The 27,747-nt window shown below is 40.2% G+C and overlaps 1 protein-coding gene across 2 annotated transcripts in view; it reads left to right on the top strand.

Annotated features, from left to right (window-relative positions):
• The window catches only part of etv6 (ETS variant transcription factor 6), a 66,405-nt gene that overhangs the window by 24,283 nt on the left and 14,375 nt on the right, over positions 1-27,747 (top strand). For both annotated transcript variants that reach the window (XM_063004680.1, XM_063004672.1), the window contains exons 3-4: positions 20,900-21,064; positions 26,500-26,634. In XM_063004680.1, the coding sequence (XP_062860750.1) occupies positions 20,900-21,064; positions 26,500-26,634 (300 nt within the window). The remainder of the gene's footprint in view (positions 1-20,899; positions 21,065-26,499; positions 26,635-27,747) is intronic.

Genomic DNA, 27,747 nt, shown 5'->3' with positions numbered 1-27,747 from the left:
TTAACTGAGGCAGTTTTCCAACAAGTGATGAGAAATATTTACGAATAATTAGGGATGTAACGATTCACCACAAGACAGTTAATAACCGATTAAAAAATTCCACGATTCAATTCGATTTGACATGTAAAATGAATTGATATTCACTTTAAACAGCAGAGGGCACTGACGTCATTCACCTCGCCTTGTTGACGTCACTGGCGCTATACGCCTGGTTTCCAAATTCAGGTTTTTTCAGCCAAATTGGGCTTAATTCAAAATTGTTTTGCATAGTTTGTACCTACCTCAATAATAAAAGGGCATTCATTATTTAGATAAATAAAAGATAAGCACAAATACAGTATTTATAAATAATAAAAGGAAACTTTGTCATAATTTGTCTTCAATTTCAGTTTTAAAAAATCGGGAAAAAATCGTATCGCAAACCCAGTATCGTGAATCGCATTGCATCGTGGGTAGAGTGTAATGTTACATCCATACAAATAATCCCAAAATTGAAGCAGAAGGAAGGTCATTTAATGAAAGATGGGAAAGTGAATACAAGTTTGTGCTTTAAGAAGAAAAACCAGTACCTCTCTTGTGTTATGAGGCCGTGTCTGTGGTAAATAAGTACAATATAAATGTAGATATACTGTATGTACATTATTAATATACAATATAAATTTGGCATTGACACCAAACACAGCATTTAGCCTCCAAGAAAAACAACAAATTGTCCAAGACTTAAAAGGCAGACTGCAATCACAGGGGGATACATTACAATCAGCCCTTTGAGGGCCACCGTAATGCAGATGTGGCCTGATCTATGGTATTCAGATTATTTGTTACAGACTTAACTGGTGTTTGTAGTCGCACTGATGAACTGTGATGAGTTGACGAGTTTCCCCATAGTATTCAAGAGCATGTCAATCAGTATTGAAATGCAAGTTCAGTCAGCATCTGTACAAATACTTATTTTCATGACTTTCATAAGTTATTTGGACTATGTGGAACATTCATTATGAATGTGTGCAGCCTGCAAGTAACATTAGTGACCACATTAACAGACATTATTTAAGTATTATACAACTTTTAAATGTAATTTTCTAATGTGTATATATGTGTGTTTGTATGTATACTGTATATGCATACTGTATATTAAATGCATCATTACATTTAATAAAGGTAATTATTGATTTAAAACCTATATGACCCCTGTGAAAAGTAATTGCTTCCTTAAATTTAATCAAATGCTGTGCCACCTTTAGCAGCAATTCAATGTTTGCGATAACCTGCAATGGGTCTTTTACATCACTGAGGAGGAATTTTGTAGAGTTATTTTAATTCTATTACATTATATTGTTACATTGTATTTTATTTTTTAAAATAATTTTTCCCACATTTCTCCCCCATTTTTCTCCCCTAATCTAGTCGTATCCAATTACCCTGAATGTGTCCTTTATACTGATTCGACCCTTCACCGCTGACTGAGGACGCCTCTCAACTGACATACGCCCCCTCCGGCATGTACAGTCAGTACAGACTGCATTTTTCACCTGCACGAGTCGAGTTCATACACCGACGGGCACTGTGTATGGAGGGCCACACCCCCATCAGCATTATTCCTCAGCCCTGTGCAGGCACCATCAGTCAGCAGGCAGGGGCCGCAGTTGCACCAGTTATGAGGACCCGTGATCCAACTTTTTACCCCTAACCCTGAACAACAGCCAATCGTTGTTCATGCAGCCGCCCAGCCCAGTCGGAAGGCAGAGCTGTGATTCGATACGATGTATTCAAAACCCCAACTCTGGTGCGCTAGCGTACTTTACTGCTGCGCCACCTGAGCGGCCTACATTGTATTTTATAGTATGAACTTTTACTTACAGAAGTGGGTTTGCTTGTGTGCTGCATTACCAAACTGCTCATGAGATTTAGGTCACAAACTGACAGGCAGACATTCTCCTTTAAGATTTTCAGATAGAGAACAGAAATCATGATTCCATCAGTTATGAAAAGTCTTCCAGGTTCTGTGGAAGCAAAGCAAGCCCAGACTGTCACACTACCACCACCATGCTTGACTGGTGGTACGACGTTCTTACAGTGGAATGTGGTGTTAGCTTTACACTAGATGTCACAGACCCATGTCTTCCAAAACTTCCACCTTTGACTCATCAGTCCACAGAATATTATCCCAAAAGGCTTGGTGATTATATAGGTGTTTATGGCAAAACATCTGGATTTGTGGAATCATGTACCTTAACTGAGCCAAGTGAGACCTGTGCTTTAGATCAGAAGAAACGAAGTTGTGTGATGCTCATGTACTCTAAGTAGGGATGTAACAATGCACCACAAGACAGTTAAAAATCAATTCACATGTGTAACGATTCAAATCGGTTTCCATGTATAATGAATCGATATTCACTTTAAACAGCAGAGGGCACCGGCGCTATTCACCTTGCCTGGTTGACGTCACTACAGGGTTGCCAGGTTCGGAATTTTCCAGCCAAATTTATTTATGTGAGGATACTTTCTTTATTTGTATTATTTATTTCTTTATTTATTTATTTATTTAATGTGGGATTTATTACATTTCAGGTTTTTTTTTTTACACAAAAGGGAAATGTGCAGCATTTTTTTGCATAGTTTGTACCTACCTCAGAAATAAAGGACATTCATTATTTAGATAAATAAAAGATAAGCACAAATACAGTATTTTGTTTTCTTTTTTTAAAGAGAAATAATAAAAGGAAACTTTGTCATAATTTGTCTTCAATTTAATTTTGTTTAAAAAATCAGGAAAAAACGTATCGTGAACCCAGTATCGTAAATCGCATTGTGGGTAGAGTGTATCGTTACATCCCTAACTCTAAGTGGCACTCTACACAGGCATGTCATTTTGTATCGGATTACTTGTAGTATGCATGTAAACAGAGGTTTTTATTGGATGGATGAGTAGAGTATACATATGAAAACCTCAGTTTTAATTTATAATAGGAATGAATTTAATTCGATTGCAGGAAATGTTTGTGTTTAAACTTATCCTCTGTGGAGTATGATTTGACTTTTGCTAGTAATGTGGATTAAAACACAGATTTTGTAATAAGTATTACATTCAAGAGGAGATAGATGGCAAAAATTATGTTTAACAGAGTGCAGTGACTAGACCAGCGATCCCCAACCTTTTTTTGCACCACATACTGGTTTCATATAAGATATAATTTCACGGACCGGCGGGGGCGGGTGGATTTAAAATAGAATAACTATACTGCTCACAAATTAGGTTTTTTTTGCTGCAATGAGACGTTGCTTCCATCTGGGGGTGATATGAGACGATAGACACCAGTGTGTTGGAAATGGAAGCAGTGTTTATATTGCTGATGTAGCGATCTCCAATTGGGTGGCACGGTGGCTAAGTGGGTAGCACTGTCGCGTCACAGCAAGAAGGTCCTGGGTTCGATCCCCAGGTGGGGTGGTCCGGGTCCTTTCTGTGCGGAGTTAACATGTTCTCCCCGTATCTGCGTGGGTTTCCTCCGGGTGCTCTGGTTTTCTTCCCACAGACCAAAAACATGCAGCCAGGCTAATTGGAGACTCTGAATTGTCCTATAGGTACCTAGCCGCTAGGATGCATAAACCAGTGCGTTGTAGTGCCGGTCCGAAGCCCGGATGAATAGGGAGGGTTGTGTCAGGAAGGGCATCCGGCGTAAAAACTGCCAAATCAATAATGCGGATCATGATCCACCGGCGACCCCTAATGGGAGCAGCCGAGGAAATAGATAGAGTAGCGATCTCTAATTATTTATTCTTTCTGTGCGGCCGGTGGTTGGGGACCACTGGACTATACTACACCACATTAAAACTAGTCAACTTATTGAAGAAAATTTTGAATAGCAGTAACATGCAGCATATTCTTGCATTGCTTGTAGTCATACCTTTGTTTTTACATTTATTTAAGTTTAAATAAGTAGAAATTAAATTGCACATGCAATAACACATAGATTAATCATGAACCCCTAAAAGCCGATCGTGTGTACAATGCAGATGCAATATGGTTTCTACACTGTAAAAGTAGACTGATTTCTAATCTCTGATGCTTGGGTGTTTTTCTGAAGAGGAGGCATTTACCAGAAGGGGAGTGATATGATTCATCAGCGTAAAGCCCTTGTGGACAAGTCAGTTTGGACTAAGAAATTGATCCATGCAAAGTGGTCACACAGCATACAGACAGGCAAATAAAACACTTTATCTCAAATATCTCACGTGCATTGGTCTGACCACCTGTAATAAACTATGCTCTTTTTAAAATGATAACGCAGATAATCACTTCAGCATGTCGCTCATAGTTTGGATATGGGACTGTTTTTATTTAGTAGATTGTGATGATGTAAGGATAACTTATAACTAAGCATAGAGTAAATTAAGCTAGCTGAATTATTTATTCAAGTATGAATTGTATGAGTGAGAGGACCATATGTATGTGGTGTTGTATGTGTTTAGAATGTTCTCTCCAATTTCTTCTGTAGCTGTATTGGCTGCCAGGTCCTAGAGGGGAGGGACTTTTTTGTTAAAACAGGAGGAAGTAAGGGAGGAGGGGAAAAATGGCGAGAGGCCTAAGGTTAATAACCTGAGTAACTGCCTGGAGTTACTGTGTCAACCAGCTGTGGGTTTTTTAAAAACTAAAAACACGTTTGTAAATATCCCCTGGAGACCATTGAAGAACAGCATGAAAGGGGGCTAACAAAAAAATGTATACAAATACATCGTATTGGGTCTCAGCTCTGCCTGCCGGCTAGGCTGAGCAGCCACATGAACGACGATTGGCCTGTTGTTTAGATATGGGCGGGACTAAGTCGGATGGGGTCTCTGTCATAACTGGTGCAATTACGACCTCTCCTGGCTGATTGATGGTGCCTGCACAGAGATGAGAAAAGAGTGCACGCAGGGTGTGTCTCTCCGTACACAACGCTGAGCTGCACTGCACTCGTCAAAGTGTAGGTGATAAGTTGCATGTGTGAACTAATAAAGTAAAGGTGTTGGAACTGGGACTCTTGAGCTTTTGTCCTCCTTGGGTCTCCCACGCTTGGCTCAACCTACTATACTTTATGTTGCATAGATTGAATTCTTTTTGTTCCAGTGAATTCATAATCTTCTAAAATATTTTTTGACATGTTATTTCGTGTTCTCAGTCATTTGCTGGCACTGGCATGAATCGAGAGATTGGGTTTGTGCATTTTATTCATCATAAATGTCTGCAGGCTTGAAATAAATGCAGTAAGACCATTCACACACTTTCTATGCTGTCTGTGGTTCTCCCCGTGTCTGTGTGGGTTTCTTTTAGGAGCTCAGGTTTCCTTCCACAGTCCAAAGACGTGCAAATGAGGTGAATTGGAGATACAAAATTGTCCAAGACTGTGTTTGACATTACATGTGAACTGATGAATCTTGTGTAACCAGTAATTACCTGTCATGAATGTAACCAAAGTGTGTAAAACACGGTAAAACATGCTTGCACACCAGAGCCGACATTTCAAACTCATCAGTTCAAAACTCAGCTCTGGCATTCGGCAGGCTGGGCATCTACATGAACACTGATTGGCTGTTGTTCATACAGGGTGGGAGCCGGATAGGGTCTCCTTATAACTTAGGCAATTACGACCACTTCGGCTGGTTGATGCTGCCTGCGCAGAGACGAGGGATAATGCATTGATCAGGGTGTGGCTCTCAATATACAAAACTGATCCACATATGAACTCGCCTCATGCAGGTGAAAAGATGCGGTCGGCTACTGCACACGTGTCTGAGGGGGCGTGTGTCAGTCTCGGCTCTACTCAATCAGGGTGGGGATCAACATCAATAGAGAGAAAGCATAATGCAATAGGGTAATTGGATACGGCTAGATTGGAAGGAAAATTGTGGGAAAAATATAATAATAAATTCTATGCTGTCTGTGAAACAATGTGTTAGATGTTTTTTGTTTTTAGTTTTAAATTGTATACCAAATATTCACTGATCAGCCATAACATTAAAACCACCTCCTTGTTTCTACAATCACTGTCCATTTTATCAGCTCCACTTACCATATAGAAGCACCTTGTAGTTCTACAATTACTGACTGTAGTCCATCTGTTTCTCTGCATGCTTTGTTAGCCCCCATTCATGCTGTTCTTCAATGGTCAGGACTCTCCCAGGACCACTACAGAGTAGGTATTATTTGCGTGGTGGATCATTCTCAGCACTGCAGTGACACTGACATGGTGGTGGTGTGTTAGTGTGTGTTGTGCTCGTATGAGTGGATAAGACACAGCAGCGCTCATGGAGTTTTTAAACACCTCACTGTCACTGCTGGACTGAGAATAGTCCACCCACCAAAAATATCCAGCCACTGATGAAGGTCTAGAAGATGACCAACTCAAACAGCAGCAATAGATGAGCGATCGTCTCTGACTTTACATCTACAAGGTGGACCAACTAGGTAGGAGTGTCTAATAGAGTGGACAGTGAGTGGACACGGTATTTAAAAATTCCAGCAGCGCTGCTGTGTCTGATCCACTCATACCAGCACAACACACACTAACACACCACCATGTCAGTGTCACTGCAGTGCTGAGAATGATCCACCACCTAAATAATACCTGCTCTGTAGTGGTCCTGACCATTGAAGAACAGGGTGAAAGCAGGCTAAAAAGGTATGTAGAGAAACAGATGGACTACAGTCAGTAATTGTAGAGCTACAAAGTGCTTCTATATGGCAAGTGGAGCTGATAAAATGGACAGTGAGTGTAGAAACAATGAGGTGGTTTTAATGTTATAGCTGATCAGTGTAACTATAACCCCAATTTATTTAAACAGTATTGATGAATAGATGCAAAAAATGAAGCAATAGAAGGTACAGTTAAATCTCTTATGTTGATTCCATGGTATGGCTAAAAACAAGGCTACTGACGGTCAAACTGAGCTGTTCATCTCAAATCTGGGCAGAATAGGAAAAAAATAAGATGGCACAGAAGAGAATAAGTTTATACAGCACTCCAGTCTAACACAGTAAGAATCTGTTATCAAACAGAGCATCAGCAGTGTTCTGTGAATATGATTCAATTTTAAAAATTCGACGCCAATTGGAAATGTTTAACACAAGCAACATTTCTCACTTTTTAAAAATAAAGCAAAATTGCCGTTCAGGTGGCGCAGCGGTAAAAACACACGCTGGAACCAGAGTTGGGATCTCGAATACATTGTATCGAGTCTCAGCTCTGCTTGCCGGCTAGGCTGAGCACCCTCATGAACAACGATTGCCCTGTTGTTCAGATATGGGCGGGACTAAGTCGGATGGGGTCTTTCTGTCATGACTGGTGCAATTACGACCTCTGCTGGCTGATTGATGGCGCCTGCACAGAGATGAGAAAAGAGTGCTCTCAGGGTGTGTCTCTCCGTACACAACGCTGAGCTGCACTGCACTCATCAAAGTGTAGGTGATAAGATGCATACGGCATGCTGCCCATGTGTCGGAGGGGGCGTGGGTTAACTTCGTTTTTCTCAATCAGAGCAGGGATCAGCATTGGTGGAGAGGAAGCATGACGCAGTCTGGCAATTGGACGTGCTAAAAGGGAGAAAAAGGGGAGAAAATGCATAAATAAAATATGGAAAAAAAAAAAAAAGTAAAATGACCATTTTATGGTAGAATCTGTAATTATTACATAAAACGCCACACCCTGATTGGTCAGTCACTCTTGAGCACAGAGGTAGTCCAGAAATAAAGCCAAAATAGTACAACATTTGCATTGTGTTCAAATGATGTTGGATGTCTTTTCAGAATCCGTTGTGATTTTATTCTAGCAGTTGACTAATATTACAATGGAACACAATCATTTGCATGTTATACAGCCAATCACACATGCACACTCGTGGCCAGAGAATGGACGGTTGGAAATGCGCATGCATGCGTGGTTGTGTTGCACATAGTTTGAGGGGGAGCTGTGAGAGCAACAGAGAAACAAGATAGTGATGATCTCATCTCCTCCTCTCTCCTCCATTCATCCTTGGTTCCAGGGAGTTGCATGGATAACATGAGTCAAGAGTGCTTCTTTTTTTAAGAACTCCAATGACTCTGTTCAGTAAGAATGGTGCCACTAGATTAAATACCAAGCTGTTTTGAGGAACATACAATTTTAAATACATAGAGTTCAAGTTAAAATAAAAGGAAAATAAAGATATAGAAATCACTGAGATTCCAAGAATGCAGTGACTTGCATGTCTCCTGTAGCCTAGCCCTTAAGGTACTGGACTAGTAATCAGAAGATCAGTGGTACAAGCCCCAACTTGCCAGGTTGCTGCTGTTGGGTCCTTGAGCAAGGTCCTTAACCCTCAATTGCTCAGACTGTTACAGTACTGTAAGTCACTTTGGATAAAGGAGTCTGCTAAATGCTGAAAATGTAAATGTAATGTAAATGTACACTTGTATATAATCTTTTGACTTTAACTCTAGGGTGTACATGAGGCGATAAGTGATCCATGTAATAATTACAACATTGCTGGTTTCACATATGAAAATTTAAATTTTTTGGCATTTTGCAGTGTTTTCAATCAAATGTGACTTTCAACCAGAGATGGGGACTTGAGTCTGCGACACACACAGCGACTTCAGACTCGACACGAACTCGTTTCAAATGACTTGGACTCGACTCGTGACTCACAATAAATGACTTGTGGACAACAAAAGTCAGCAACATTACGTGTGACAATTATTTATATATACTGGTGCTGGTCATAAAATTAGAATATCATGAAAAAGTTGATTTATTTCAGTAATTCTATTCAAAAAGTGAAACTTATATATTATATTCATTCATTACACACAGACTGATATATTTTAAATGTTTATTTCTTTTAATGTTGATGATTATAACTGACAACTAATGAAAACCCCAAATTCAGTATCTCAGAAAACTAGAATATTGTGACAAGGTACAATATTGAAGACACCTGGTGCCACACTCTAATCAGCTAATTAACTCAAAACACTTGCAAAGGCCTTTAAATGGTCTGGGGAAGACTGCTGACTTGACAGTTGTCCAAAAGACGACCATTGACACCTTGCACAAGGAGGGCAAGACACAAAAGGTCATTGCTAAAGAGGCCGGCTGTTAACAGAGCTCTGTGTCCAAGCACATTAATAGAGAGGCGAAGGGAAGGAAAAGATGTGGTAGAAAAAAGTGTACAAGCAATAGGGATAACCGCATCCTGGAGAGGATTGTGAAACAAAACCCATTCAAAAATGTGGGGGAGATCCACAAAGAGTGGACTGCAGCTGGAGTCAGTGCTTCAAGAACCACCACGCACAGACGTATGCAAGACATGGGTTTCAGCTGTCACATTCCTTGTGTCAAGCCACTCTTGAACAAGTGACAGCGTCAGAAGCGTCTCGCCTGGGCTAAAGACAAAAAGGACTGCTGAGTGGTCCAAAGTTATGTTCTCTGATGAAAGTAAATTTTGCATTACCTTTGGCAATCAACGTCCCAGAGTCTGGAGGAAGAGAGGAGAGGCACAGAATCCACGTTGCTTGAGGTCCAGTGTAAAGTTTCCACAGTCAGTGATGGTTTGGAGTGCCATGTCATCTGCTGGTGTTGGTCCACTGTGTTTTCTGAGGTCCAAGGTCAACGCAGCCGTCTACCAGGGAGTTTTAGAGCACTTCATGCTTCCTGCTGCTGACCAACTTTATGGAAATGCAGATTTCATTTTCCAACAGGACTTGGCACCTGCACACAGTGCCAAAGCTACCAGTACCTGGTTTAAGGACCATGGTATCCCTGTTCTTAATTGGCCAGCAAACTCGCCTGACCTTAACCTCCTCTTGGGAAGAGGAAGATGCGATACGCCAGACCCAACAATTCAGAAGAGCTGAAGGCCACTATCAGAGCAACCTGGGCTCTCATAACACCTGAGCAGTGCCACAGACTGATGGACTCCATGCCACGCCGCATTGCTGCAGTAATCCAGGCAAAAGGAGCCACAACTAAGTATTGAGTGCTGTACATGCTCATACTTTTCATGTTCATACTTTTCAGTTTGCCTACATTTCTAAAAATCCTTTTTTTGTATTGGTCTTAATATTCTAATTTTCTGAGATACTGAATTTGGGGTTTTCATTAGTTGTCAGTTATAATCATCAACATTAAAAGAAATAAACATTTGAAATATATCAGTCTGTGTGTAATGAATGAATATAACATACAAGTTTCACTTTTTGAATGGAATTACTGAAATAAATCAACTTTTTAATGATATTCTAATTTTATGACCAGCACCAGTATATGATCCGACATCATTCTGGTCGTGTCATTTTCTGCTCTCTAATAACGCTCCAGCCGTCTTAACCCGCAACGCACGCAATGGGTAAATGTTCCAGTCAGCTTCCGGCGTGATGAAGCGTCGCTCCCTACTCCCTACATTGAATACATTGAACCGCTTTCTGAACCAATCAGACCTTCTGATTTTAATTTTTAGTAAGAAATGCTGTTATTTGCATGTATTTAGTTTGCAGCGTCACACAGATGATTGTCAGTGAAACGCATGATTGGCTTTCTAACAAGTTCGTGTTTTACTTCACAACTAGGAAAAGTTTGGAGGTTTTTAATTATAAGCACATTTACAAAATAACGGCTTATATTCCTAATGGGACAACACAGGGTTATAAATTTAATAGCATCTGGAACAACATAAGCTAAGGTAAGCGGTATTATGGATTTTTTGCTGTAATTTGCAATAAAAACAAAACGTCAGTTTAAGCTTTTAACTGGTATCTAGGAAAGTAAAACCACGAAGTAAAACGGCAAAATACAGTCTGTTGTTTTTATCTGAACACTACACTATCAATATATGTTTTGTGTATATTATATTGACTCCTGACTTGACTCTGACTCTAGCCTAAAGACTCGTGACTCGGACTCGTATTTTGTGACATCTCTGCTTTCAACTGGATAAACCAAGCAACTAAAGATTTTAGGCCTTGCTCATGGGCCAACCATAGCAACCTAGTGTGGGAGCTTGAACCAGATCTAATCACTAATTTAGTACCTTAATTTGGTCAATCTAGGTATGTCATGGCCAGCCCAATCTTCAGACCTGAGCCCTATTGAAAACCTCTGGAATATGATCAAGAGGATGATGGGTGGTCGAAGGCCATCAGACAAATCCAACCTGCTCGAATTCTTGTGGCAGGATTGGCATAAAGTTACCCAACAGTAATGTGAAAGTCTGGTGGGGAATATGCCAAGATGCATAAAAATGTGATTGAGGTTATTCCACTGAATATTGTTCTCTGAATTGTTTAGGAGTCGTCACAACACACTACTCTGGTCCACATACCTGATCCGGTGCAGTTTTTATGTAGGATGCCCTTCCTGATGCAACCCTCCTTATTTATCCAGGCTTGGGACTTGAGAGCCCGCTCACACATGCACCTCCCAATGGCTAGGCTGTTCAGGCATTTTCCTCTCATGTCAATGTCTGTCAGTCATGTCTGTGTGGAAGCCCGACCAGCTGGAAGCACCACAAAACTTGTGTTGTCTGAAATTAACTTGGAGTATTTAAAATCTGATAAAACTGCATCTTTTTGTTATGTTAAACGACACCACACATGTACAGATGCTAATTTAAGAACTGTTTGGCATAGTCTCCTATATTTTTTTATTATAACTATATACTTATAAAAGGTTTAGACAGGTTTGGGCAGTCAAACAACCAGTGACGTCAGGTGTGGTAATAAAAGACTCTGAGGAAGTCTTGCAAAATATATTACTCTCTTTACATTGGCAGATGTGCAGCCATGCACTCTGTATTTTACTGTTTTCAAAACAGTAGGATTGTTTAAAATAAATACATAAAATGTTATTTGAAATAATAATAATAAATAGAGTTTAAAAAAAGTTGAAGAACCCTCGTATTAACAATTGACTTACTGGTATGCATGTAAACATGTTAGTAAATCATGTTTTTATTCAAGCGTAATATGCACTCATTCATAATTCTTAAATGGTCTAGTGACGTTTTTGTATGATATTTTAGAATATTCAAATGAAAAAAGTAGAAGTATCCCAGTCTGGCACCTGGAAACCACCCTGGCAGCATAGGTGGGATTTATTTTACAGCTGATTTTAAGTGGAGGAAGTTTTTTTTTTCCCCTGCAAAACCAACCGCCAGTATTTGCCCATTAAGTTAGTTAACTACTGTAGGCACTTGTAGCCTAGCGGTTATGGTACTGGACCAGTAATCATAAGGTCACTGATTCAAGCCCCACCACGGCCAGGTTGCTGCTGTTGGGTCCTTGAGCAAGGCTCTTAACCCTCAATTGCTCAGACTGTACACTGTCCCAGTACTGTTAGTCGCGTTGGATAAAGGCGTCTGCTAAATGCAGAAAATGTAAACCGAGTATGTATATAATAAAGCACACGTTAAATATTTTACACTTTTTTCCTTACATTTTATTTTCATGATCCATTAGCTACATACAACGATTAGGCATAACATTATGACCACCTTCCTAATATTGTGTTGGTCCCCCTTTTGCTGCCCCATACGCAGCAAACTGTGATGCACTGTGTATTCTGACACCCTTCTATCAGAACCATCATTAACTACAGTACCTCGTCTGTTGGATCGGACCACACAGGCCAGCCTTCGCTCCCCACGTGCATTAGTGAGCCTTGGCCGCCCATGACCCTGTTGCTGGTTTACCACTGTTCCTTCCTTGGACCACTTTTGATAGATACTGACCACTGCAGACTGGGCAACACCCCACAAGAGCTGCAGTTTTGGAGATACTCTGACCCAGTCGTCTAGCCATCACAATTTGGCTCTCACTCAAATCCTTACACTTGCCCATTTTTCCTGCTTCTAACACATCAACTTTGAGGATAAAATGTTCACTTGCTGCCTAATATATCCCACCCACTAACAGGTGCCATGATGAAGAGATAATCAGTGTTATTCACTTCACCTGTCAGTAGTCATAATGTTATGCCTAGTACGATGGAGATGTACAATTTTCCAATAGAAATGCTTAATCTTAACAGCCATTTTTGCATAAATTTCTTCCCACTTGAGTGCATAAGGGTAAGTACAATATTTAAACTAATTTCTCATTGTCTGGCTTTCTGACTGTTTAGTGAAAGCATTTTTTATATCTTTCCTGTCTCTTCATTGTTTCTCCCCCTCTCACCCATTATTTGCTTACTAGTGCCCCTGAATATTGATAAAACCCTCTGGATGGCCTAGTCTTACAGTAGGAAGCTTCCTGTTCTGTAGCTGAGTCTGTGTGTGGTACGACTGATCTGAGGCAGGGGAAGAGGAGGTGGAGCTTCCTGTTCAAGTGGGTTGTGGGAAGTTAGCTTTGGGCTTTCTTCCTCTCCGTCATCCTGTGAGTAACTGTCTATCTGAAGCCTCTGTGCGGATGCACTGACAAATTTAACCTGATGGCATGACCTCTGGCTTCAGTAGGACTGTGGATTGCTCTGTGCATTGCTGGTGTCTGGAGACGTTTATCAAAAAACACAGCTGTGTACTGTAAAAGGCTGGCTCGATACCACTTTTTTATGTCCGATACCGATACTGCAGACTGTGAAACAAATATTCTAAAGGAATAAATACAGAACCTACAACATCACACTTATGTAAAACTGCTGTTTTTATTTTAACTTTTACGCACAGAACATTTAGGAACATTTTTGGCTTGTTTAGCAAAAGTGTCTACAATTGGAAGATGTGGATGTCAATCAAACATGATGGACCAGTTAGCATTGACGCAGAGTTAAGATTTTTTCTTTGAAGTTCTGTCACATTTTTAGATGATTAAAAACCAAAGCGTGCTTATTAAAAAACCCTGCTGGATTTTGAAGAAAAAAACGGGAAACGGTGTAGTTTGTTTTATTTCATAATACCACTAATTATAATAATATTATAATACTATTAATCGTTGAGGATGTGAGATGTCTCCAAGCCGGGACAAGATGAGTGGCAATAAACGACACATCATGTAGTGTGAATTACATATATATATTGTCTGGCCCTTTAAGAATGTTAAGTGTTGCCGCTCAGGTGGCGCAGCGGTAAAAAACACACGCTGGAACCAGAGCTGGGATCTCGAATACATTGTATCGGATCTCAGCTCTGCCTATCGGCTAAGGCTGAGCGGCCACATTAACAATGATTGGCCTGTTGTTCAGGAATGGGCGGGACTCTGCTGATTGATGGTGCCTGCACAGAGATGAGAAAAGAGTGCTCTCAGGGTGTGTCTCTCCGTACACAACACTGAGCTGCACTGCACTTGTCAAAGTCTAGGTGATATGATGCATACGGCATGCTGCCCACGTGTCGTGTTTTTTCCTTCCGATATCCAATCTAGGGATTTGGGCTAATATCGCACTGATACCAGTACAGAGTATCGGATCGTGCCAGCCCTAGTACTGTATATCTGCACATGGGACATCAATCATCACATGATCCACATGTCTCTTTGTGCTGGTTCTAATGGTGTAGTAATTCTGGTATTTTTAAAAGACACAAGTTGGGGACTGAGACTGTTGTACTTATTAGTTAAAAACAGCTGTACAATAAACCACTTATCACCCTCCCCCCTTATTACTCTATCAAATAAGTAATACACTCGTCATTTAATATTTGTTTTATTACATAACTACCTATTACATTTATATTGTACCAATAAAAGCTGATTGATTAATAAAACACTGCACAGAGCTGTGCTGTTGGAATGCAGTTCAGTTGTTTATTCATTTTGAATGACTAAGATGTGTTGTCATTTGCCACCTGTATTCAGCCAAACACCATCTGTGCTACTATTCGCTGGTAGTATTTGCTCACAAGCCGACTGAACACTTACCTCACCCTAGTAACAACAGAAAATTATCATGTGTACAAATTTAAAGTGGGTGGCATGGCAGCCCACCATCACTGAAATACAGGCTTGAATCTTAGGGATGCTCTCAGCCGGCCAGGCATCTACACAGACATGTCTGGGTGATGTCTGGGTGGGGAGCGATGCCATGTGAAGGACTGCTGTGCTGTCTATGGTATTATTAAAATTTAGGATTCACGAACCACTGTTGGAAGAAGCTTTTATAATGGAGGTTAGTGGGACGCTTAAGGAGGGCAAACCTCCTTACATTCATTTTTTTTTTGCGTTTAAGGGTGCTGTTGGTATTTTGAACCAGGGAGACGATTTTTTGTGACTTTGAAGTGATAAATTAGTAACATTATTAGTAGATTGACAGATTACGCATATATATATATATATATATATATATATATATATATATATATATATACAGTGTATCACAAAAGTGAGTACACCCCTCACATTTCTGCAGATATTTAAGTATATCTTTTCATTGGACAACACTGACAAAATGACACTTTCACACAATGAAAAGTAGTCTGTGTGCAGCTTATATAACAGTGTACATTTATTCTTCCCTCAAAATAACTCAATATACAGCCATTAATGTCTAAACCACCGGCAACAAAAGTGAGTACACCCCTAAGAGACTACACCCCTAAATGTCCAAATTGAGCACTGCTTGTCATTTTCCCTCCAAAATGTCATGTGATTTGTTAGTGTTACTAGATCTCAGGTGTGCATAGGGAGCAGGTGTGTTCAATTTAGTAGTACAGCTCTCACACTCTCTCATACTGGTCACTGAAAGTTCCAACATGGCACCTCATGGCAAAGAACTCTCTCTGAGGATCTTAAAAGACGAATTGTTGTGCTACATGAAGATGGCCAAGGCTACAAGAAGATTGCCAACACCCTGAAACTGAGCTGCAGCACAGTGGCCAAGATCATCCAGCATTTTAAAAGAGCAGGGTCCACTCAGAACAGACGACGCGTTCGTCGTCCAAAGAAGCTGAGTGCACGTGCTCAGCGTCACATCCAACTGCTGTCTTTGAAAGATAGGCGCAGGAGTGCTGTCAGCATTGCTGCAGAGATTGAAAAGGTGGGGGGTCAGCCTGTCAGTGCTCAGACCATACGCCGCACACTACATCAAATTGGTCTGCATGGCTGTCACCCCAGAAGGAAGCCTCTTCTGAAGTCTCTACACAAGAAAGCCCGCAAACAGTTTGCTGAAGACATGTCAACAAAGGACATGGATTACTGGAACCATGTCCTATGGTCTGATGAGACCAAGATTAATTTGTTTGGTTCAGATGGTCTCAAGCATGTTTGGCGGCAATCAGGTGAGGAGTACAAAGATAAGTGTGTCATGCCTACAGTCAAGCATGGTGGTGGGAATGCCATGGTCTGGGGCTGCATGAGTGCAGCAGGTGTTGGGGAGTTACATTTCATTGAGGGACACATGAACTCCAATATGTACTGTGAAATACTGAAGCAGAGCATGATCCCCTCCCTCCGGAAACTGGGTCGCAGGGCAGTGTTCCAGCATGATAATGACCCCAAACACACCTCTAAGACGACCACTGCTTTATTGAAGAGGCTGAGGGTAAAGGTGATGGACTGGCCAAGCATGTCTCCAGACCTAAACCCAATAGAACATCTTTGGGGCATCCTCAAGCGGAAGGTGGAGGAGCGCAAAGTCTCGAATATCCGCCAGCTCCGTGATGTCGTCATGGAGGAGTGGAAAAGCATTCCAGTGGCAACCTGTGAAGCTCTGGTAAACTCCATGCCCAGGAGAGTTAAGGCAGTTCTGGGAAATAATGGTGGCCACACAAAATATTGACACTTCAGGAACTTTCACTAAGGGGTGTACTCACTTTTGTTGCCGGTGGTTTAGACATTAATGGCTGTATATTGAGTTATTTTGAGGGAAGAATAAATTTACACTGTTATATAAGCTGCACACAGACTACTTTTCATTGTGTCAAAGTGTCATTTTGTCAGTGTTGTCCCATGAAAAGATATACTTAAATATCTGCAGAAATGTGAGGGGTGTACTCACTTTTGTGATACACTGTATATATATATATACTGTATATATATATATATATATATATATATATATATATATATATATATATATATATATATATATATATATATAAATACACTGCAAAAAAAAATCATAACCACTGCTTACCTTAGCTTATGTTCTTCCAGATGCTATTAAAATTAATAACCGTGTGTTGTCCCATTAGGAACATAATCCGTTATTTTGTAAATGTGTTCTTATAATTAAAAGCCTCCAAACTTTTCCCGGTTATGAAGTAAAACACGAACTCGTTAGAAAGCCAATCAAGCATTTTATTGACAATCATCTGTGTGACGCAAACTGAATAAATGCAAATAACAGCATTTCTTACTAAAAATTAAAATCAGAAGGTCTGATTGGAACACTCCTACAGAATTGGTGCTTATGGTTAAAAGACGACTTTCTGAACCAATCACCCCAGTTGCATATGCGAACATGCGTGTGTTTATACAGGTCCTTCTCAAAAAATTAGCATATTGTGATAAAGTTCATTATTTTCCATAATGTAATGATAAAAATTAAACTTTCATATATTTTAGATTCATTGCACACCAACTGAAATATTTCAGGTCTTTTATTGTTTTAATACTGATGATTTTGGCATACAGCTCATGAAAACCCAAAATTCCTATCTCAAAAAATTAGCATATCATGAAAAGGTTCTCTAAACGAGCTATTAACCTAATCATCTGTATCAACGAATTAACTCTAAACACCTGCAAAAGATTCCTGAGGCTTTTAAAAACTCCCAGCCTGGTTCATTACTCAAAACTGCAATCATGGGTAAGACTGCCGACCTGACTGCTGTCCAGAAGGCCATCATTGACACCCTCAAGCAAGAGGGTAAGACACAGAAAGAAATTTCTGAACGAATAGGCTGTTCCCAGAGTGCTGTATCAAGGCACCTCAGTGGGAAGTCTGTGGGAAGGAAAAAGTGTGGCAGAAAACGCTGCACAACGAGAAGAGGTGACCGGACCCTGAGGAAGATTGTGGAGAAGGGCCGATTCCAGACCTTGGGGGACCTGCGGAAGCAGTGGACTGAGTCTGGAGTAGAAACATCCAGAGCCACCGTGCACAGGCGTGTGCAGGAAATGGGCTACAGGTGCCGCATTCCCCAGGTCAAGCCACTTTTGAACCAGAGAAGCAGCACTGGACTGTTGCTCAGTGGTCCAAAGTACTGTTTTCGGATGAAAGCAAATTTTGCATGTCATTCGGAAATCAAGGTGCCAGAGTCTGGAGGAAGACTGGGGAGAAGGAAATGCCAAAATGCCTGAAGTCCAGTGTCAAGTACCCACAGTCAGTGATGGTCTGGGGTGCCATGTCAGCTGCTGGTGTTGGTCCACTGTGTTTTATCAAGGGCAGGGTCAATGCAGCTAGCTATCAGGAGATTTTGGAGCACTTCATGCTTCCATCTGCTGAAAAGCTTTATGGAGATGAAGATTTCATTTTTCAGCACGACCTGGCACCTGCTCACAGTGCCAAAACCACTGGTGAATGGTTTACTGACCATGGTATTACTGTGCTCAATTGGCCTGCCAACTCTCCTGACCTGAACCCCATAGAGAATCTGTGGGATATTGTGAAGAGAAAGTTGAGAGACACAAGACCCAACACTCTGGATGAGCTTAAGGCCGCTATCGAAGCATCCTGGGCCTCCATAACACCTCAGCAGTGCCACAGGCTGATTGCCTCCATGCCACGCCGCATTGAAGCAGTCATTTCTGCAAAAGGATTCCCGACCAAGTATTGAGTGCATAACTGAACATAATTATTTGAAGGTTGACTTTTTTTGTATTAAAAACACTTTTCTTTTATTGGTCGGATGAAATATGCAAATTTTTTGAGTTTACATGAGCTGTATGCCAAAATCATCAGTATTAAAACAATAAAAGACCTGAAATATTTCAGTTGGTGTGCAATGAATCTAAAATATATGAAAGTTTAATTTTTATCATTACATTATGGAAAATAATGAACTTTATCACAATATGCTAATTTTTTGAGAAGGACCTGTATATAATTGTCACACGTAACTAATGTTAACACATGCTTACGCTTGGGACTCTAGTAACCAGTGGTTATCTGTCCTGTCATGAATGTAAGTGTAAAACATGACATTAAAATCCTAATAAATATTTATAAATGTACAGAAAATATTGAAGTGAAAGTGAAATTTAGATCCAAATATACTGTGATATAAGGTTGCAGGTGCAGTTGGTAAGCTAGTTAGCTGGGTAACCTTAGCTTACTAGTTGGGTTACTTACTATATGCTACAATGAGCCAAACCTGGTAGCAATAACTGGTTTTAACACTTGGTAGCAAGTGTTGTTCCATATTTGGAGATAACAGCTGTCAGACTAAAAGAAAAAGTTTGATGCTCATAAGCAGGCACATGCCAGGACTATTTGCATACACTTGGGCAAAACAGTCTTAGACAGCAGCTGCAGTGGCTGAATTTAGGATGGGTAAATATTTGGCACTGAGGAATTCACATGGTTGTGTGTGGATTATGACAAGAGGCGACTTAAATAGGAACTATTTACATGTAAAATTGCAAAACTATTAACTGTACATTGAATGTTACTATTTGGTGCATAACTTTAAAGGGGTTTGTCCCAGCCCTTCCTTACTGCACGCCATGTCAAGCTTAACTCTTAATCAGACACCTGTTATTGGAAAGCACTATTTACAATCAGGAAAGACGGCAACCCTTTAGTCTTTGCTGTTAAGGTCAACACCAAGGTAGAGACACTCACCATAACAACTGATCTAACCAATAGTACAAACTCACTAACCACAGCAGGACTGCAATAAAAATTTACTGATAATTAAAAAATACATTGAGAACACATACTTCCTTTCAAACGACATCTTTTCCAGGGACGTCCATGCATTTTTTTAACAAGACAATGTAAAACCATATGCTGCACACATTACAAATATATATAATATTTATCAGCTAAATCAGATAAATATAATTTATTTAGCCATAATCTAAATTATTAATATAAATGGACCAGCGTTGTACTGGTGTTTATTATGGTAATCTTGAGGCGACATAGTGGCTCAGTGGGTAGCACTGTCACCTTACAGCAAGAAGGTCCTGGGTTCAATTCCCAGGTGGAGTGGTCTGGGTCCTTTCTGTGTGGAGTTTGCATGTTCTCTTTGTGATTTTCTCTGGGAGCTCCCACAATCCAAAGACATGCAACTACTGTGTTTGACATTGAACTTAAACATTAAACAGTTATTAGACAGTTGCAGCATTATGTTTTATGGCATGATCATTCTTAAATATAATACAGTTATTAGAAATGGCTTTTTTAAAAGAAGAAATATAGTATTATAGGGTTAGAAATGCATTGAATTTTTATTCAACATTGAAAATACAACATTGGAGCTTAAAATTTCCACCATGATTGGTTGACACCACTACTTGACTCCTTCACTGTACTTGTTGGTAGTTTGATCCACGTTTTGTGTTTTTACACCAAGAAAAAAAGCTTCCCTTCCAAGTCCGACAGTGGCTTATTAAGGTGCTTGTTAAGCAGTTATTCTTGTGGCAGAACTTTTGGGAATTTAGCAACTTCCCTGTCAGTCGTCTTAGAGTTGTGACTTTCATTTTTGCTCATGATATTGGTCCATGTTACACCTACAGAATGTTAAATGGTTAAATAACTTATAACAGATGCATTTGCAGTTTATTTTCATTTAAACTGCTCAAAGTGCGTTGAAATCAGACTTATCAAAGTGCTTATTGTGAGATATTGTGAGATCTCTTTACAGGGGATCACATTTTCTTGATCTTGACTTTAAAGTCAAGCTGCTTTTTATGTGATTTTATTATTTTGTCTGCCGCCTGTATTGTACTGACTTTTATTTTTTTTGTCTTCCTGTAGTTAACATTTGTTTCTGCATTTTTCCTTGTATTCAGGTCTGCAGCCGATGTTCTGGAGCAGAGAGGATGTAGCTCAGTGGCTACGCTGGGCTGAGCAAGAGTTTGCACTTCGGCCCATATCCAGTGGAAGCTTCCAGATGAATGGCAAAGCCCTCCTGCTGCTTACCAAGGAAGACTTCCGCTACCGCTCACTGCACTCAGGTAACAGACGGACAGATATACCCAAACACACGTATAAACAAGCACACAGGGAATTAAATAAGTAAATCAGTAATAATAATAACCAATTGTTTGGCAGTAATGTGACAAACAAAATTATGAATTTTATCCTAGTTGCTCTTAATTAAACCCTTACAGCACGCCAGCAGCCAGTACTCGCCAATGTCCTACCTGCATTTTGATCATGGTGCTTTTAATTTTACACCTGAACCCCTGTAAACAGTGCAGGAAAGTGTGGATTGTGCATGCAGCACACGGTCAGAAATCTGGCAACCTTTAGCTTATTAAATGTGAATGCCCTTGATTGACCAATCTACTGTTTAAATAATATGCATCCTTAACAAATATTTTATAAATACATAATAGAAATATGACAAATAAATCAGACATGTAGGAAGTCCATTGTGTGTGGATCAGCTTTGTGTACGGAGAGCCACACCCTGATCAGCATTATTCCTCGACTCTGCGCAGACAGCATCAATCAGCCAGCAGAGGTTGTAATCGCATCAGTTACGAGCAGCCCTGGTCCGGCTTCCCACCTTGTGTGAACAACAGCCAATTGTTGTTCATGTACAGTGTATCACAAAAGTGAGTACACCCCTCACATTTCTGCAAATATTTCATTATATCTTTTCATGGGACAACACTATAGAAATAAAACTTGGATATAACTTAGAGTAGTCAGTGTACAACTTGTATAGCAGTGTAGATTTACTGTCTTCTGAAAATAACTCAACACACAGCCATTAATGTCTAAATAGCTGGCAACATAAGTGAGTACACCCCACAGTGAACATGTCCAAATTGTGCCCAAAGTGTCAATATTTTGTGTGACCACCATTATTATCCAGCACTGCCTTAACCCTCCTGGGCATGGAATTCACCAGAGCTGCACAGGTTGCTACTGGAATCCTCTTCCACTCCTCCATGATGACATCACGGAGCTGGTGGATGTTAGACACCTTGAACCCCTCCACCTTCCACTTGAGGATGCGCCACAGGTGCTCAATTGGGTTTAGTCCATCACCTTTACCTTCGGCTTCCTCAGCAAGGCAGTTGTCATCTTGGAGGTTGTGTTTGGGGTTGTTATCCTGTTGGAAAACTGCCATGAGGCCCAGTTTTCGAAGGGAGGGGATCATGCTCTGTTTCAGAATGTCACAGTACATGTTGGAATTCATGTTTCTCTCAATGAACTGCAGCTCCCCAGTGCCAGCAACACTCATGCAGCCCAAGACCATGATGCTACCACCACCATGCTTGACTGTAGGCAAGATACAGTTGTCTTGGTACTTCTCACCAGGACGCCGCCACACATGCTGGACACCATCTGAGCCAAACAAGTTTATCTTGGTCTCGTCAGACCACAGGGCATTCCAGTAATCCATATTCTTGGACTGCTTGTCTTCAGCAAACTGTTTGCGGGCTTTCTTGTGCCTCAGCTTCCTTCTGGGATGACGACCATGCAGACCGAGTTGATGCAGTGTGCGGCGTATGGTCTGAGCACTGACAGGCTGACCTCCCACGTCTTCAACCTCTGCAGCAATGCTGGCAGCACTCATGTGTCTATTTTTTAAAGCCAACCTCTGGATATGACGCCGAACACGTAGACTCAACTTCTTTGGTCGACCCTGGCGAAGCCTGTTCCTAGTGGAACCTGTCCTGGAAAACCGCTGTATGACCTTGGCCACCATGCTGTAGCTCAGTTTCAGGGTGTTAGCAATCTTCTTATAGCCCAGGCCATCTTTGTGGAGAGCAACAATTCTATTTCTCACATCCTCAGAGAGTTCTTGCCATGAGGTGCCATGTTGAATATCCAGTGGCCAGTATGAGAGAATTGTACCCAAAACACCAAATTTAACAGCCCTGCTCCCCATTTACACCTGGGACCTTGACACATGACACCAGGGAGGGACAACGACACATTTGGGCACAATTTGGACATGTTCACTGTGGGGTGTACTCACTTATGTTGCCAGCTATTTAGACATTAATGGCTGTGTGTTGAGTTATTTTCAGAAGACAGTAAATCTGCACTGTATACAAGCTGTACACTGACTACTCTAAGTTATATCCAAGTTTCATGTCTATAGTGCTGTCCCATGAAAAGATATAATGAAATATTTGCAGAAATGTGAGCGGTGTACTTACTTTTGTGATACACTGTAGGTGCCCAGCCTGCCGGATGGCAAAGCTGAGATTCGAAACTATGTGTTCAAAACCATTTAATAATTTTTTTATATTAATACTTTCAAATTTATTCTCTCTACTTGTTCAAGTTTTAGGGGTTTGCTAAGGCTGTTGCAAATCTAAAGTGACTTTAGCCCCCCAGACTTACACTAAAAGAAAATTGTATGATTGTTCAGTCAGTGTTTTTTTTTTTTATTATTGAAACACCAAAATATTGCATATATAATTACTGAATTACAAAACATAGGCAACATAGGCAACCCCCCCCCCCCCCCCCCCCCCCCACAGTGTAGTGGCTATCTAAAAATGTTGAATTTTAATATTATTAGACAACAATTTTTTTTAATCTATCCCCCCCCCCCCTCCCCAATTTGCGTCATCTATACTAGTTCGACCCTTCCCCCCTGACTGAGCACGCCTCTCAACTGACTTGCGCCCCCTCCGGTACGCAATCAGTACAGACTGCATTTTTCACCTGCACGAGTCGAGTTCATACACTAATGGACGCTGTGTACGGAGGGTCACACCCCCATCAGCATTATTCCTCAGCCCTGTGCAGGCGCCATCAGTCAGCCAGCAGGGGCCGCAGTTGTACCAGTTATGAGGACCTATGATCCGACTCTCTACCTTCTAACCCTGAACAACAGTCAATCATTGTTCATGCTGCCGCCCAACCCAGTCGGAAAGGTGGAGTCGAGATTCGATGTGATGCATTTACAACCCCAACTCTGGTGCACTAGCGTCCTTTACCGCTGCGCCACCTGAGCGGCTAGACAACATTTTTTTTATTATTATTTTTGAAACATCATCTAAAATCACTGAATTACAGAACATAAACTTAACCTTCCTCCATTGTGGTGGTGATTTTAAAAATTTCTTAGTTTATTTAGGAGGATTAATTTTAGATTTTGTCCTATTTACACAAACAGGACTGCAAGTAAGAGGCCACTTTGTTTACTGAGTTCACGACAGAAAACAAAATAGAAAAACTGCAGTCTGTGTTGTGTATGAGAGGAAGTAAAGAACTGGGTGAATGTTTGATAAGGAAGTGTTTATCTAGCCACAACTGTCACCTGGTAGAACTAGGAATTTCCCTTCCAGCAACTGGCTGACCAGAAACCGAGAACTGAAAAGTATTTAGCTTTGTTTATGTACGTGTGCTGTATGTGCTGACTTCCTTTATGAGAACCCTTTCCTTAAAATTTCAGTGGACGCATCTAAGATTTTAACAAGCAATCAGTGATGCTGTTTTTTTCTTTTCTTTTCACTGTCCTCAAAAGAACAGATGGTACAAAAACATGTATTTTGCTTTTCTTTGTTTAAAACAATGTATTTCTTTATATTTGTAAATAAAAAAGGAATGATTTTAAATAACTTCAGGTGGGTGTGAGGATGCAGGATATAATTTAAAAACAAAATAATTTTTAAGATCTATACAGGTCTTCCTCCTCCTTTTACTCTACTGTCTCTACTACAACCCCAAATCAGAAAAACTTGGGACAGCTTGGAAAATGCAAATAATAATAAAAAATGTTTCTTACATTTACTTTGACTTTTATTTGATTGCAGACAGGATGAACCTGAGATATTTCATGTTTTATCTGCTCAACTTCATTTTATTCATTAATAAACATCCATTCCTGCATTTCAGGCCTGCAACACATTCCAAAAAATGTTGGGACAATGAAGCATTTACCACTTTGTAATGTTGCCATTACTTTTCACCACACTTAAAAGATGTTTAGGCACAGAGATGAGGATACCAAGTGATTTTAGTGTTTCAGCTTTTATTTTGTCCCATTCTTCCTGCAAACACATCTTAAGATGTGCAACAGTACGGGGTCGTTGTTGTTGCATTTTTTGTTTCAAAATTCTCCACACATTCTCTATTGGGGACAGGTCAGGACTGCAGACAGGCCAGTCCAGTACCCGTACCCTCTTCTTCCACAGCCATGCCTTTGTAATGTGTGCAGCATGTGGTTTTGCATTGTCTTGTTGAAAAATGCATGGACGTCCCTGGAAAAGATGACGTCTTGAAGGCAGCATATGTTGCTCTAACATCTCAATGTACTTTTCTGCATTAATGCTGCCATCACAGAAGTGTTAATGACCTTTGCCAAGGGCACTGACACAGCCCCATACCATGACAGACCCTGGCTTTTGGACTTGTTGCTGATAACAGTCTGGATGGTCCTTTTTGTCTTTGGTTTGGAGCACACAGCGTCCATTTGTTTCAAAAAAAGTCCTGGAATGCTGATTCATCTGACCACAATACACGTTTCCACTGTGTGATCCATCCTAGATGCCTCCGAGCCCAGAGAAGTCGACGCCACTTCTGGACATGGCTAACATAATGTGGGAAGAGAAAAGTTAACATAAGGCTTCTTTTTTGCACAGTAAAGTTTTGAGTGGTATTTGTGCATGTAACTCTGTATTGTTGTGCTTGACAAAGGTTTGCCAAAGTAATCCCTCACCCATGTGGTTATATCAGCTATTGTTGAGTGGCGGTTCTTGATGCAGTGCCGTCTGAGGGATCAAAGATCACGGGCGTTCAGCTTAAGCTTGCGCTCTTGGCCTTTATGCACTGAAATTCTTCCCAGTTCCTTGAATGGTTTAATGATATTATGCACTGTAGAAGGAGAAATATGCAAATCCCTTCCAATCTTTCTTTGAGGTTCATTGTTTTTAAACATTTCAATAATTTTCTCACGTTTGATGAGAAACTGGAGATCCTCTGATCATCTTTGCTTATCAAAGTCTCAGCATTTCCTGGATGCTGCTTTTGTACCAAACCATGATTACAATCACCTGTTGACATCACCTGTTTAAAATCACATCATTATTTAATTTTTTTTACCTCATTACTAGCCCTAAATTGCTCCCGTCCCAACTTCTTTTGGAATGTGTTGCAGGACTGAAATTCAGGAATGGATGTTTATTAATAAATAAAATGAAGTTGAGCAGACAAAACTTAAAATATCTTGGGTTCAAACTGCAATCAAATAAAAGTCAAAGTAAATGTAAGGAACACTGCATTTTTATTTTATTAGCATTTTCTATACTGTCCCAACTTTTTCTGATTTGGGGTTGTATATGTTCTTTATGATTAGACAGTGTTTAAACTTTAACATTTTCTCCTTAAGACAAATGTGTTGTACGCAGACTTTCACTTACCAACAGACACCCTTAAGACACCCTTAACATTGTTTTTTTTTGCTGGTGTGTTACAGGTGATGTCCTGTACGAGCTCCTGCAACACATCCTGAAGCAGAGAAAGCCTCACTCGTCCTTCCCTCACACATACTTCCATGGAAATCCCTTTCACAGTCTACCCGACGCACCATTGCAACACCACAAACTCGAGGGTGAGTGAGTGTTTTATTCAAACTAACATAACTAGTAAGACAAACAATGATGTCCTAATGATTTGACATAGTTGTCACCCCATCTATCGACATGTATATAACGTAACTCAATCACCAAGTCTAAAGTGCATCATGAAAGGATGTAATATATTCACATGATAAGATAAACACAGGGCAAGATGGTTTCAAAACACTACAGCAGATACACAGTCACCAGAAACAACCAGTGAATCATCAGGATAACCCAGGGGAATAATAATGTATAATGTAATAATTAATAATGTCAAACAAACTGTGCACTCTACTCCAGTACTCTGCAGGTAAACAACGTGCAAAGTCTAGCCTACATGTTAAAATAAAAAATAAAAAAATTAAATAAATGAATAAATAAAGTAAAATTACAAACCCAGTTATAAAAAGATTACAAATAAAAAACCTTTCATTTAAAATTTCAACTCAGTTTTGTATTTATACCGATCAGCCATAACATTAAAACCACCTCCTTGTTTCTACACTCACTGACCATTTTATCAGCTCCACTTACCATATAGGAGAACTTTGTAGTTCTACAATTACTGACTGTATTCCATCTATTACTCTGCATGCTTTGTTAGCCCCCTTTCATGCTGTATTCAATGGTCAGGACTCTTCAGCTATCATTAACTATCTGTCCTGTCATTAATTTAAACTAAGTGTAAAAAATGAAATAAATAAATAAAACAAATAAAACAAATCTTCCATTTAAAACTAAAACCATTACATAAAACATTTCATTTTGCATTACTGAGAAAAAACATCTTTTTAATAAAAGACCAAATCCAATACCCCTTTTCTAAACTGCCATATTGATGTCTAGCACTTGCAGTAATCTGTTTCATTAATGAAAATGGGCAGCACGGTGGCTCGGTGGGTTGCACTGTTGCCTCCCAGCAAGAAGGTCCTGGGTTAGACTCTAAGGTGGAGAAATTTGGGTGCTCTCTGTATGAAGTTTGCATGTTCTCTCCGTGTCTGTGAGGTTTCCTCCCACAGTCCAAAGACATGCAACTGAGGTGAACTGGAGATACAAAATTGTCCATGACTGTGTTTGACAATTAAGACTTGAACTGATGAATC

The sequence above is a fragment of the Trichomycterus rosablanca genome, chromosome 1 (genome assembly GCF_030014385.1).
Source record: "Trichomycterus rosablanca isolate fTriRos1 chromosome 1, fTriRos1.hap1, whole genome shotgun sequence".
In the NCBI taxonomy this organism is placed as follows: domain Eukaryota; kingdom Metazoa; phylum Chordata; class Actinopteri; order Siluriformes; family Trichomycteridae; genus Trichomycterus; species Trichomycterus rosablanca.
The sequence above is the reverse complement of the archived record's forward strand: the minus strand, read 5'-3'. Positions and strand labels throughout refer to the sequence as shown.